The sequence below is a fragment of the Phacochoerus africanus genome, chromosome 9 (assembly GCF_016906955.1).
Source record: "Phacochoerus africanus isolate WHEZ1 chromosome 9, ROS_Pafr_v1, whole genome shotgun sequence".
Classification (NCBI taxonomy): Eukaryota; Metazoa; Chordata; class Mammalia; order Artiodactyla; family Suidae; genus Phacochoerus; species Phacochoerus africanus.
This window is the reverse complement of record NC_062552.1, coordinates 30,443,095-30,456,051: the sequence shown is the minus strand read 5'-3', so window position 1 is coordinate 30,456,051 and position 12,957 is coordinate 30,443,095. Positions and strand designations below refer to the sequence as shown.

The 12,957-nt window shown below is 47.8% G+C and overlaps 1 protein-coding gene across 17 annotated transcripts in view; it reads right to left on the bottom strand.

Moving 5' to 3' along the window:
* Window positions 1-12,957, bottom strand: part of DST (dystonin) — a 496,303-nt gene that overhangs the window by 61,273 nt on the left and 422,073 nt on the right. For all 17 annotated transcript variants that reach the window (XM_047794747.1, XM_047794750.1, XM_047794749.1 and 14 more), the window contains 3 exons: window positions 12,287-12,528; window positions 10,475-10,681; window positions 61-180 (listed from right to left, as the gene is read on the bottom strand). In XM_047794747.1, the coding sequence (XP_047650703.1) occupies window positions 61-180; window positions 10,475-10,681; window positions 12,287-12,528 (569 nt within the window). The remainder of the gene's footprint in view (window positions 1-60; window positions 181-10,474; window positions 10,682-12,286; window positions 12,529-12,957) is intronic.

The window sequence follows — 12,957 nt, the reverse complement described above, 5'->3', positions numbered from 1 at the left end:
GCGCTTTTCCAGCTGTGGAGAAAACACGGTTGGTGCAACTGGAAATGTGTGTGTCTTCACCTTTTGAACCTGCAGCTGAGCAGAGGTCTGGTCTTGCTCAAGCCTGATGTCACCCAGAGACGCCAATTTCTCCTCTGTTTCAGTAATCCAGGATAACTCCGCATCGGCTGCTTGGTCAAACTAAACAAAAGATAAATAATCAGGTCCGTGAGTTCTCGTAACTGGTGCCAGAGAAATACCTACCTACAGTTCTTTCAAAGAGCCTCACGGCACAAGTGGGAAATGTGAGCTTGTCTCTTCACAGCAGCCTGAGACAATTCATGATCATGATGGGTGGTATAAAGAAAAAAGAACTTTCCAGAGAGAAATTAAACACAACCTCTTAAAACATGCTGAATCTGGGAGTTTCCCTGCATAGCAGCGGGTTAAGGATCTGGTGTTGCCACTGCAGCAGCTCGGGTTGCTTTGTGATGTGGATTCCACCCCAGGTCCAGGAACATCACGAGCCGTGGAAGGGGCCAAAACAAACAAACAAAAAACCCCAGAACAAAACCAAAAAACGTGTTGAATCCATACCACAGCGTTAATGATTTGAGGACAGCTAACTGTTGCCTTCTCCTTGGTGGCAGTAAGGATTTTCTCCCCAGAATACCATCCAAAGCGCCCAGCTACAAAAGTCAGTACCTGGACATTAGCTTTCAATCATTTCACCTTTTTAAAATTTTGTGTTTGTTTATTTTTTTATGGCTGCACCCACAGCACACGGAAATTCCCAGGCCAGGGACTGAATCCGAGCTGCAGCTGTGGCAACACGGGATCCTTCACCCACTGTGCCAGGCCAAGGAATAACCCTGTAGTCAGGGTTCCTAACCCACTGTGCCACAGCGGGAACTCCCAATCATTTCGTCTTTCATTTTAACCTGTATGATATGCAGGTAGCATTCTGCTATCAAAGCACACAATTCCTAGCAAAAAGATTTAAAGATCCCCATTTATTTATACTGTGTGTGTATACAGAAAACCTGTATAAAGTTTCTATGTATATTGGGCATATCCCCGAATGTCTCAGGTATGATTTTTCCAGAACTCATTTAATAACGGCATAAAAACATTTTCAAGAACATTTTTAAATATTTTAAGAGACTGTCTTTTCTTGCTCATAACAGCAATTCATGGTAGAACGTTACAAAGTACAGAAAAATATACAGAAGAAAATTAAAACTTGGAGTGAATGCTGTTGGTATTTTAGTGGATTTTCTTCAAGGGGCTGAGACAGACTTATGAAGGTCTGGGATAATACTACATAAACAGTTTCATCTCCTGCTTTTTCATTTATCATGAACATCTCCCATGTCTTAGAAGTGTGATTTTTTAAAAAATAACACCATTGTATTCTCACATACCTGGATATTCTCATTTAGGCTCTCTGCATTTTTTTTTTTTTTTGCTATTATATAAACAACCCTGTAATGACTATCCTTGTATGTAAATCTCTGTTGGCATCTCTGATTCGGTCCTTAGGGGAGATTTGACTGCCAGGTCAAGAGCATGAAAACCATCAACACTGGGCACCCAGTCAGCCTCCTGCCTGCCAGTTATCACAAACGAGTCAAGCCAACAGGCGACACCACAGCACCCACCACCCACGGTAACCAACGATGCCTCAGTGGGAAGACTTTAGGGGGAGGGGACACGGTGAAGTTCAAGTTCAGAACTGCGAGAACCAATCACTTTTCAAGGGCACCTGGAGATCCAGATTGGGGTCCGGGGTAACTAGGTGAGGGGAGAGAAGGGGGGGGCGGCAAGAAACCAAACTGGAAAATCATTCATACATTGGATCCCAATGCAACAGCCCTCCGACTCCCAGCCCGACGGGGTGACGGACTTTCCCCTTTCTCACGGGCACACCCCAGGGCCCCGGGCCTTATCCTGTAACACAGGCCAGGAGCCTCTGGGAGGAGAGGGGAGACGGCTGAGCTGCTGTGGGCCTGGGCCCGGGGAACAGCACGGGGGGGCGAGTGCCCTGGACTAGATGCTGGAGAAACTGGCTACTCAGAGGCGAAGGCAAAGCCTCTCTCTAGTCAGAGAGCAGGAAATTGGCAGTCTCAAAAGACGGAGAATTTTAGACAATAACTGCTCTCCTAGCCCCTCCTGAGCCTGACACCCCTGCCAGGATGACATCATCAAAGGCCATGCAAGCTGGAACTCTCACGCCCACGGGTGACCACAAGGCTCTGCCTGGGGTGGGGGGAGCCCAGGGGGACCCCACCCAGGACTTCCACCCCCTCCCCCCACAGAAGTAACGGGCTGGCCCTCCTGCTTGTCAGGGTGGCATCAGGGAAGACCTGAGGACAGCTGAGGTTCCCGCACCACTCAGGCATCAGGTGGCTGGGATGCCCACTCCATCCTGCAGGAATGAGGGGCGCCACCCTCAGGCATCACATGGCATTGCCGGGGTCTGGGCTTCTGTCCCTGCCACTACCTCTGCTAGAGTGGCATCAGGGACAGCCAGCTGATCAGAAAGCTCAGTTAAGACCTGGAGCCCAGCATAACTCATCACATTCAGGAGGGTTGTCAGCAGAGGCCGATACCTGGAAGATCTCAAATTAACCTGGATTAACCTGCTCCATGCCCAACCTCAAACACAGCTGAAACCAATGGGAATGAGAGCTTCTACAACCAAATATGAAGTCCCAGCTAAGACACAGAACACACCAAGAGGAACCCAATGGAAATTTCAGAACTTAAACATATAACCACTGAGGGAATGCTGCTGAGCTGCAGCACGTTGAGGAACTGGCTTGTCTCTGAGGAGGCGTGGGTTTGGTCTCCGGCCCGGTGCAGTGGGTTAATGGATCTGGCGATGCTGCAGCTGCAGTGTGGGTCATAGCTGTGGCTCTGATTTGATCCCTGGCCCAGGAACTTCCACAGGCTATGGGTGCAGCCATAAAAAAATGTGTGTGTGTGTGTATCTACTGATATAAAAGCTGAGTGGATGAGACCAAGAAGGAGGACAGAGGAAAGAATCAGTGACGTAGGAGACAGAAGGACAGAAATCAAATTGCCTGACCCAAATAATAGAAAATAGATTAAAAAAAAAGACCAGCGCCTCAGAGCCCGAGGAACTATAATAAAAGCTCGAAGTCACCGTGTTCCAGGAGAGGAGAAAGTGGCTGCAGCTGAAAACTACTTAAACATTCTTGAAATAATAAAATTAGAGACATGGTTGGTTTCTCGGAACTGAGGAGGAGGCAGACGCAGAAGGGGATGGACGTGGCTGGTAAAGAACAGCCAGAGGAGTACCTGGGATGGAAAGGTTCTGTCTCACTGGGTGGGTGTCCGTTTCCGGCTCCTGACTTAGTACCGTAATTACAACCTAGTAGCGCAAGCGGCTACGCCTGGGGAGGTGGGCATGGTACAACGGGACCTCTGTATTAATACAGCGGCGTGTGAGTCTACAATCATACTGCAGATCATAAAATAATCTACAATTGCCTTAGAACATGTAATTTAATAACACAGCTCTGTGTGGGTAACCTCTCATCCATAAGCCGTGTCGGCATTTTCTACGAAGGTGCCCTTCAGACAGCATGTACTGGTTTCCACTGAGCCAGGCTGCGACCTGGGACAGGGACCCTTTCCTGCAGTGAACAGACAGCTCCTAGAGCAACAAAATACAAAGAAGCTAAGGGACTAAAAATAACTGCGTGCGGGCAGAGTTAAGGCAAATTATGGGCAACAATATACAAAAAGACTAAAAAACCAACTGCCACTTCTGAAGAACAGAGAGCAAAAGTAGATGCTATGCATGCCCCCTGCCCATAGCACCAAAGCACCCACCCCTCCCCTCCCTCATGTCAGGGAACCCGCTACTTGTTTCTGATACTTGTTTTTGTGTCCATTCAACACCGCCCCCTACTCCGTCCCCCTGCAGCAGGGGACCCAAGAAAGCCAAAAGCCTTGCCTGAATTTCTCATCTGGCCTCTTTATTGATTTCTATTGATTAAGGAGGCCAAGAACGCAGGTCGGTAACAGTATTCCCACAAGCAGAGTCTGGCTGTCCTCTCATTTACATGGGGTATAACTAATTTTTAAAATAATCTTTGTCAAGCTTATTGGTGGAGTTTCCTTAATGATAAGGGCACACCCTGTCAGCATGGCCTGGCACAAACAATAGCACCGATTAAGTCACTGGTATGGTTCCAATCTCACTACTAAAAAATAACAAGTTACAGAAGTGAAAAATTCTTAATACTATTACTGAATTTGTATTAAGTTTTTTTTAACATATCACGAAATGACTTGCTTTTACCAAGTAATGAGTGAGTAAATACTGAAGCTCTTTGCAAGTCAATTGATTTCAATCAACAATTTAGACAGAAAAAAAAATTTTGGATCATCACCTAAACTATGGGCCCAGAAATATAACAGGCGTTAAAATAATGCTTTTACATTTACCTTTAGAAACCAATGGCATTAGCGTATGAAAGGGAAGATGTGGTTTAAAAGACCTTTACCTAACAATCTCCAGAGGCGCTACCCAAATAAAACTGAGTATCAACCGCATCTAATGGAACATAATGCAGAGTCAGGCTGCTCTGAAGCTCCCCCAGTATGTGGGCAGCAGTCACACTGTCACGTGTGCTAACTGGACACTTGTCCCACGGGCTCTGCCCAAGCATCACACTCCGAGGATCCTGACAGGTGAAGGGGGCCCCAGACAGAGATGCAGAGCTGCAGTACCGTCGTAGGGGTGGTACTTCTAAGCTGACTGCACATTCACACACCCAAGCAGGAGTACTTGTTTTTCCTGTGTTTCCCCTAACAGCTTGTTTTTTTTGAACCCGCCTCGCTGTCTGCACGTAGCGGTGTTCATGCATGTTCAGCTCACTAATTCAGTACTTTTGATGTTATGGGGACAAGTCAGGACAAGACAGACTCCAGAGGAATCTCAATAAAACCACTTGTGAAATTCTACCTTCATCTGGTACCATAACTGTTAGAACATGACTTTGTTTCAAATGCAACTACTCATGAGCGATTGCTGACCAATGTGAAAAAGAGAAAAAAATATTTTTTTCTCGTCAAATCACACAGCAGCTTCTGATGCAGGAAAAGAAACGGTCCTGGAGGGCAAGAGGCAGTCTCCTCTGCCCGCATCCTTCGCTTTCATGCCACACATGATGAAACGCCAGGGTTTGGCTCCACTGAGGCTGATGCACTCAGCACAAAACTGAGAAAAAACAGCCCAGGTCTTACTACCTGAGCGCAAATGCTGCAAGACGGCAGAATCACACTGAACAGGAGAGATTTGCTTTTCCTCTTCCTGGTCCCTGAAAAAAATAAAATGATGCCCCCACGCCTCTTGTTTGCGTTCAGGCTATTTTTTGGTATTTATAGGACAGTCCTAATAAAGTCAGGCTATTAGTTAATATTAGTTTAATATTAAGTCTCCCTCTCTTAAAAAAAAAAAAAAAAGCATCCAAGGAAAACGTATGACAGTAACATGCAAGTTGCCAAAATGGAAAGCTGAAACTCAAACACTGCTTCTTTAACCTAGGCAAATATTTGCTTGCTGAAAGAAAACAGGACTTCAGGCAGAAATTTCCCTTCTGTCTTTTGACATTTTTTTATTAAATTAGAAAATATTTATTGTCCAAGAATGAAAGGAAGGCCCCCGGGTCTATATTAAGTGATTTACAGTCAAGCGAGGTGGTTTATTTAGGCCCGTGACTCTTTCAAGAGACTACTGACAGGCCATTCAAAACAGCCTACTTTACAGGTGAGTAACACGACACAGCAACCTTACGGCCCCAAATTTGAATAAATTTGCTCACTGTTCATACACACAGCGAAAAGTGACTTCCAGTGAACTGTAATGTCAGCATCCCGTAAGTGCATTCTGGGAAACAGTCTAGCGGGCTATCACTCACGGCGGCTCACCAACCCCAGCTACTGTAATTCCTAGTGTAGCTGAGCTAGTGTTTCAGAAATTCCCTCCGAGTTGGTGAAAGGCATTTTCATTGGCTTACCTCCAAATGTTTCTGAAAAACGTTCGCTACAACACTGAGGGCCAACAGCCTCCTGAACACACAGGTTCTGAGTGCAGAACATGAAGGAATATCTCCTTTTGTTCTGACAGCAACGTATAACGGGGGCATCACCACTAATTCCACCTACAGCCGAGGCAGAGCGGGCTGAACAGACTCCCCCAGAGGTACCAGCCGGGGCTCAGAGCTGCCCTGTCAAGTGGCCTGTGCCTGTACAGAGCGGGGCTCAAGAGGGCACAGTCCTGTGATTTCACTGAAACTGGCTCAACTACCACCATAGTCAGTAAGTGGTAGGTTTGAACTTTGTAAACGTTTCTCCAATCTCTGCAAACGGCTTTTGTCCTTATCCAGAAAGTTCCTCGAGTGGAAGTAGAGGTTTAAGAGAGACGAGTGATAAATCTCAAGAACAGACTCTTACTCCCTTCCCCTGGCAAGGATCTTATCTTTCTTTTCATTCGCATTTCCTTCCATTTTCCCACATTATTCATAACACAGCCCATGTTTTCCCACCCCAACGCCTGGAGGGGGGGGGGGTCTTCTAAGGAAACCTCACTTCCCTTGGAGGGGAGGGTTCCTTCTCTTTCGCTACAAGAAATAAACAGGTGTTATTTTTCTCCAAGGCTGGTTCCTAATGACCCCATGAGCTGTTTATTTTAACTGCACCCAGGTGCCTTTATAGTGGGGAGTTATTATGGCCCAATAAATATGGCTTACCAGGCAATGTGAACTGCCAGAGGGCGCCTGGAGTGTCCAGACCCAGTGACACACACGTTGGCACCTTCTGATAACTGTACATTTACAAGGCACAAGGACAGCAAAATGCTTGTGGGTTTGGACAAACCCCGTGATCTGAATTCAGGCTGTTAAGTCGATACATCGCTTAAGCAAAAGCATCTTTTCCCCTTTCCAGTGGCTCGTGTGGTTCAACTTGTGATTAGTGAAAGAAAGCAACAGAGCTGTGTTGTTACTTTGGGTAGGTTTAATGGGCAAAAATTCCTACGGTTTCTAACCCAGATAATGGCAGGAGGTGTGAGGAGGGGGCAGCTGTTTTGCTTTGTTTTATACACTCACCACTGCTATTTACCAAGCTGTCTTATCCCACTCCGATTTTTCCTAAAAGTTATGAAGAGGCCCAATTACTCTATTAAAAAAAAAAAAAAACCTTCTTCAGACTATCAATGCCTGCAAATCTAGAGTCAGACTGATCAACTGGTCACATGGGTGCACACAGTCCTTACATATTAGCCTATAACAGAGGCTGTTCCCCTATTTCCAGAACATTCCTAAAGGTCAATGTACATAAGGCTCATGTACATTGAGGCCCTATGACCTCAAAATTCAATGACACATCTTTCCAAAACGGTGACACGATACAGAATTAACATGAAAAAAAATCTAACCATGCGTCGGAAGTTTTCTGAAAACTAAACGTACACCAGGCAGTGAAAAAGTACATGCCAATCAGAGGGCATCCGCGTGCCCTTCCCTCCTCTTCTCCACGTCTGCCTGACATCTTCCCCTGGTGTCTAGAAGCCACAACGCCCTGTGACGGTGGCCAGACTTTTCACAATGTCCCTACGCAGCTGCTGAATTCCAAGGTGCAGGTGACCACATTATCAAGGAGGTAGGTCTGTACGCAAGCTCAAGGTCAAGACACTGAAGCATCTAAGAGAAATCCGCTTAGAAAACAACCCAGTCAGTTATTTCAAATCTAGTTTACTACATCTAGTCAGATTATTCAGGAACAACACAGGAAATCCAGAAATTTAAAAAACGACCAAGTTGCAGGAGTTCCCAGGGGCCTAGAGGTTAAGAAGCCCGTGTTGTCACTGCTGTGCGGCAGGTTCAATCCCTGGCCTGGGAACGTCCGTGGGCGGCAAGTGTGGCCAAAAAAATCCCCAAAACAACACAAAATAAAAAATGAGGTGTGACTCTTGTTGGAGGGATGGCTCTGGAAGGGGCACCCTTAATAAAACAAGCTCGATGGCACAGTCTAAGAAGATGGTCTGTGGTCAGACGACGTCCATGGTTCGGATGGAGGAGAAAGGGAACCGCAGGCGATCCGCTTACGCAACGTAAATAGTACCAAATATGTGCCCAACATCCAAGTCTAAAAATTGTTTTCTGCATCATTCTTTTTGTAGTTTACACATGTATTACAGTTGGATAAACAGAAAACATTTTAGCATCAAACTGTACTCTGGGCCTAATGCCAAACCTCTACCAGCGGGCAAAGTTATAATTTCATTAGCGATATATTAGCTCTCTATAAACTTGGAAATCATGCATTTAGAAACAATTCTAAGTGCAAAACAAAACCTCTACCAACCCAGAAAGACAGGACTGATTTATTCTTAAACGTGTCTCGAGAGAGCGTTTTCACCATTCTCTGAGCACGCACGCCCACGTCTCCCAGGCCTATGGCTGGAAATATGCTCATAAAGCCCACTGGGCGGCAATGAGGGCCCCTCGCTTCAGATTATTGAAGGAGGTGAGAAAAAACTGGGCCACCCCTTAGGAGTTTTCCCCTCTACCTAAGAGGCCCTAGAGTGGGGTGGAATGAGATCTGGAGTAAGTTCTAGTTACACCTCCACCACGCACTGGCTGCGGGACCCCAGGCAAAACCCTCCACTGACCTCACACTGCTCATACGCCCCAAATGGGCACCTCGACCTGACCAGGAGGAGTTTCTCTTCCTTTTTCCCTTTTCTTTAACTGGCTTAAGGGCATCTTGTTGGTCTTCTTTATTACTGGAGGGATTTCACTGAACAGACTTGCAGGCATTTCAAAGGGATGCCCATCTGAGTACAGAATAAATACCTACGAACAACCCGGGGGATGTTAATTAATACATCGATGGCACCCACATTAGCTGCATGACCTCTTGGCAGTGACCTGCTTGTACCACATGCTCCCTCTCCCACACGAAGGCTTCAGGGACACAGACCACAGCGCTGACACATTCTTTCTTCCAGGAATTTTCTTGTATTCATTCTTTCATAAAGTCCATGTTTCCAGTAAGAAATGTTTTGATCAAGGAAAAACCCCATTAATTGTAAATTCCCTGCAGGATCTGTTTGGGGTTCCAAAAAACACATATCGACCTGGTTACTTTTTCTAAGCTGGGGAAACATTGGCCAAGCCCTGAAAGAACCGGGCCGCGGTTAATGACCTTGGCGCTCAGCCCATCACCTGGCCTTATTACATCTTCCTTCGCTGAACCAGCCAACCACAGTCAGCTTCTCCAGAAAACCCGACTCCCAAGAGGACAGGCAATCTGTCTAGCTACTGAGAGCAGTCTTCAGGGCCAACACTGAAAGGCCGAAATGAATTTTGGTGAAAGAAATTCCAGAGTTTCCAAAAACGTGCATAAATGTCACAAATAAACACGCTTATTTTCCTAGGATAACAGGGGTACACATCCCTCCCAACATGGAAAACAGAGCCTTGCGGAGGCCCTGCCTGTGTGTGAATACCACCCCCTATCCGTGCAAAAACATCCTGCTGCTATCGTGGTATGAATCCAGAGCACAGCACTGCAAGCAGTGAGGGGGCGTGCCTTCCAACGAGGTGAGACTTTTAGGGCAACCTTAGCGGATGAATTTTCAATGGCACCCCCCTGCCTACTTGATCAGTGTTTGAGGCTTGTGGCTTGGATGAGTAAAGGCTGAATCACCCACCGTCCTGAGCTCTGCTCTGCGGTACCTGGCAAAGCTACACCGAACCCGTCAGAGGAAGTCTGCAAGGAGACGCTGACGACTTCATCAAAGTATTCAGAGATTCAATACGAGTTCATCAAAACCTGTCCTATAAGCCACGTACATACACCACAGGCTCTGACGGAGCCGGGGCTGGGGGCTGGAGCCTGTTACACTCCCTGGAACTAGAAACTCTGTACCAGCTGCAGACGGGCCCAGAAACTATCATTCCCCCTGTCAGTCATCTTCAGAAACACACACACACACACACACACAAACGACATTGCCAATACAAGTGGTGCCTTTTCAGAAAGCTTTCAACCTTTCTCTGCCATGTATGCCAGCCATCGGTCAATACGGACTTAGATGATAACTCGACCTATGCACTCAGATTGGATTTAGGGTGGGAAATTAACACGCACAACATGCACACGAGTAGACACAGGCATGGTATCTGGACAGAGGTGAGTGGGGCTGGTCCTGGCGCTGACCTGGCGAGGACGAGGCCGGGAGGCAGGTGGCAGACGGCCATCAACAAGGTCCAGGTGAGCCCTGCCCGGCACTCAGGGGTCCAAGGACCCGGCTACATTCTGCTCACATCCCTGTTTGCGTTTTGGAAGCATTCCCCATGCACGGGAACAGCATGCACAGACGCCTCTGTTGAGGCCGAGGCTCTGGGAGCAAGTGGCGGACACGAGCTGCCCGGACGCCCGCACACGTGCCTACCTGCTGGGCCCGCAGGACGGCCGCGTCCATCTCCTCCACCCTCTGCGTGATGGTGTCGCTCACTAAGCGGAAGCGCTCGTTGTCCTCGGCCACCATTTTTTCAAGCCCTTCCCTCGCTCTCCAGGGCACCAGCTCCAGCAGTGCGGCACTCACTTCGTTGAGGGAATCCAGCAGGGCCCTGCTGCTCTTAGCTTCCTTCTTCAGCTCCTGAATCAGAAGGAGGAAGATGCCAGCCTGCAGTGATGCCCATGAGTTTGAACAGGCTTCCCCGCCCCACGACATTCCTGGGGCTAACGGCTTTCCCAGGCCGATGTGACGTGCTGGTCCCCTTAGTTTCGGCTACACTCTATAAACCCTTGCGATCTAAAGCTGTTGTGCAAAAGGAAAAGTGTGCCCTGAGAGGTTCAAAAGAGCCATCATTCCTTTGTCAACATGGCAAGATTTTTCTCTCGGAAATGTAATCTAAATGTTTAAAAATTGGAGTTCGCGTTGTGGTGCAACGGGATGGGTGATGTCTCTGCAGCACCAGGACACAGGTTCAATGCCTGGCCCGGCACAGTGGGTTAAAGGATCTGGTGTTGCTGCAGCAGTATAGGTCACAACTGTGGTTCAGGAACTCCATATGCTGCAGGGTGGTCAAAAAAGAAAAAAAAATTGGGAACCCAAAACAAGCAAGTTAACATGGATTATTCTCAGTTTGCTGGTCACCTCTAAGTCATCCAGTGCCAGAAAAGTAAAGGGGTAACGTCCCAGCCGGAATCAAGGGGCCCTCAGGATAAGGACACGCTGGCTTTAAGCATCCTGGCTGAGTCATTCCCAGCTCACTGAGTCTGACATCGCTGGCCTCGCCACCCACATGTGACCAGGGGCGATCAGAACAGAGGCTACCCTCTCTGAGAACTCTGAGAAGAAGGATGATCAGCAGGGAGAACTCCACTTCTGCAATATAATTAGAAAAGCCACTCCGTGCTATGCATCTGTCTCATAAAGATCTCACTCTTCTAACCAAATGACGAGTGTTACTGACACAACGATCATTTCCCCCCCTTTTTTTTTCACCATCACTCTGTTTCTGGTATGATAAACCATACTCCCCCACCATAAAATTCTAGAAATGTGGAGTTCCCATTGTGGCTCAGCAGGTTCAGAACCTGACCAGTATCCACGAGGATGAGGGTTCCCATCCCTGGCCTCGCTCAGTGGGTTAAGGATCCCGTGTTGCTGTGAGCTGTGGTGTAGGCTGGCAGCTGCAGCTTTGGTTCAACCCCAAGCCTGGGAACTCCACATGCTGCAGATATGGCCATAAAAAAATAAAAAATAAAAAAGATTCTAGGGAGTTCCCATCGTGGCTCAGTGGTTAATGAATCTGACTAGGAACCATGAGGTTGCGGGTTCCATCCCTGGCCTTGCTCAGTGGGTTAAGGATCCAGTGTTGCCGTGAGCTGTGGTGTAGGTTGCAGACTCGACTTGGATCCCACGTTGCTGTGGCTGTGGCTGTGGCGTAGGCCGGTGGCTGCAGCTCTGATTAGACCCCTAGCCTGGGAACCTCCATATACCGAGGATGTGGCCCAAGAAATGGCAAAAAGACAAAAAGACAAAAAAAAAAAAGATTCTAGAAACAACTCAGAATACACTGTTTTCATTTCTGGGCCCCTGAAAGTTTCAGCAGGGGATCCATGACCGGTTTCTGTTGGGTCCTCACCCACCGGGGCACCCTGCTGCATATCAGTAACGACAAACCTCATTTTGTCCCTGTGTTAAGACCCCCTGAGAGACGACAAGCAGCTCCAAGGAGCAGGAGTCGGAACGTACTTTTTGCCTCGCGTGTGCTTGACCGGCCGCGTCCCCTTTCAGGACCTGCGTTTCGTACGAGAGCATCTCGCTCTCCACGGCGTCCAGCCAGGTGCACAGCCCCTCGTGTGTGGTGTGCAGTCGCCGTGCGAGCTGCAGGGCCTGCTCCAGGGTCTCGGCCACGTCCGTGCTCAGTTTAGTGATATCCTTGTACCTGGCTTTAATGGCTTCCAATTTATCTTGAATTATTAAAACTTCATCACCTACAATTTCAAAGGCATGTTAGATCTTATGAAGGGGGGGAAAGAAAAAAGGGTTTATTTCCTCGATTAGGTTGCAGTGATGAGATATTCAGGGGGAGAGGCGGTGAGGAGACATTTTTTTCTAAAGAGGTTCTGACCCAAGAGAAGCCCTTTCCTGGGTGTGACTCTTTCTCAGGTGTTCTGGCAAATGTAAATGAGCTCTGAAAATGCAAATATAAACCACACAAAGGGCTACAGTGTCTTCCGTGATGGGGAACGCATCCCCTTTGCATCCATCTGCATGGTGCTTCCCATTTGCAGGCGTGGGGGTTAAAAACCACCGGGGTTCAGACACTGACTTTGGTGGCTTATGACCCTGCACAAGAGACCCGATCTCTCTGTGCCCAGGCAACTCACCACGGCAGGAGGAGAAAAAAAGAACCTACTATC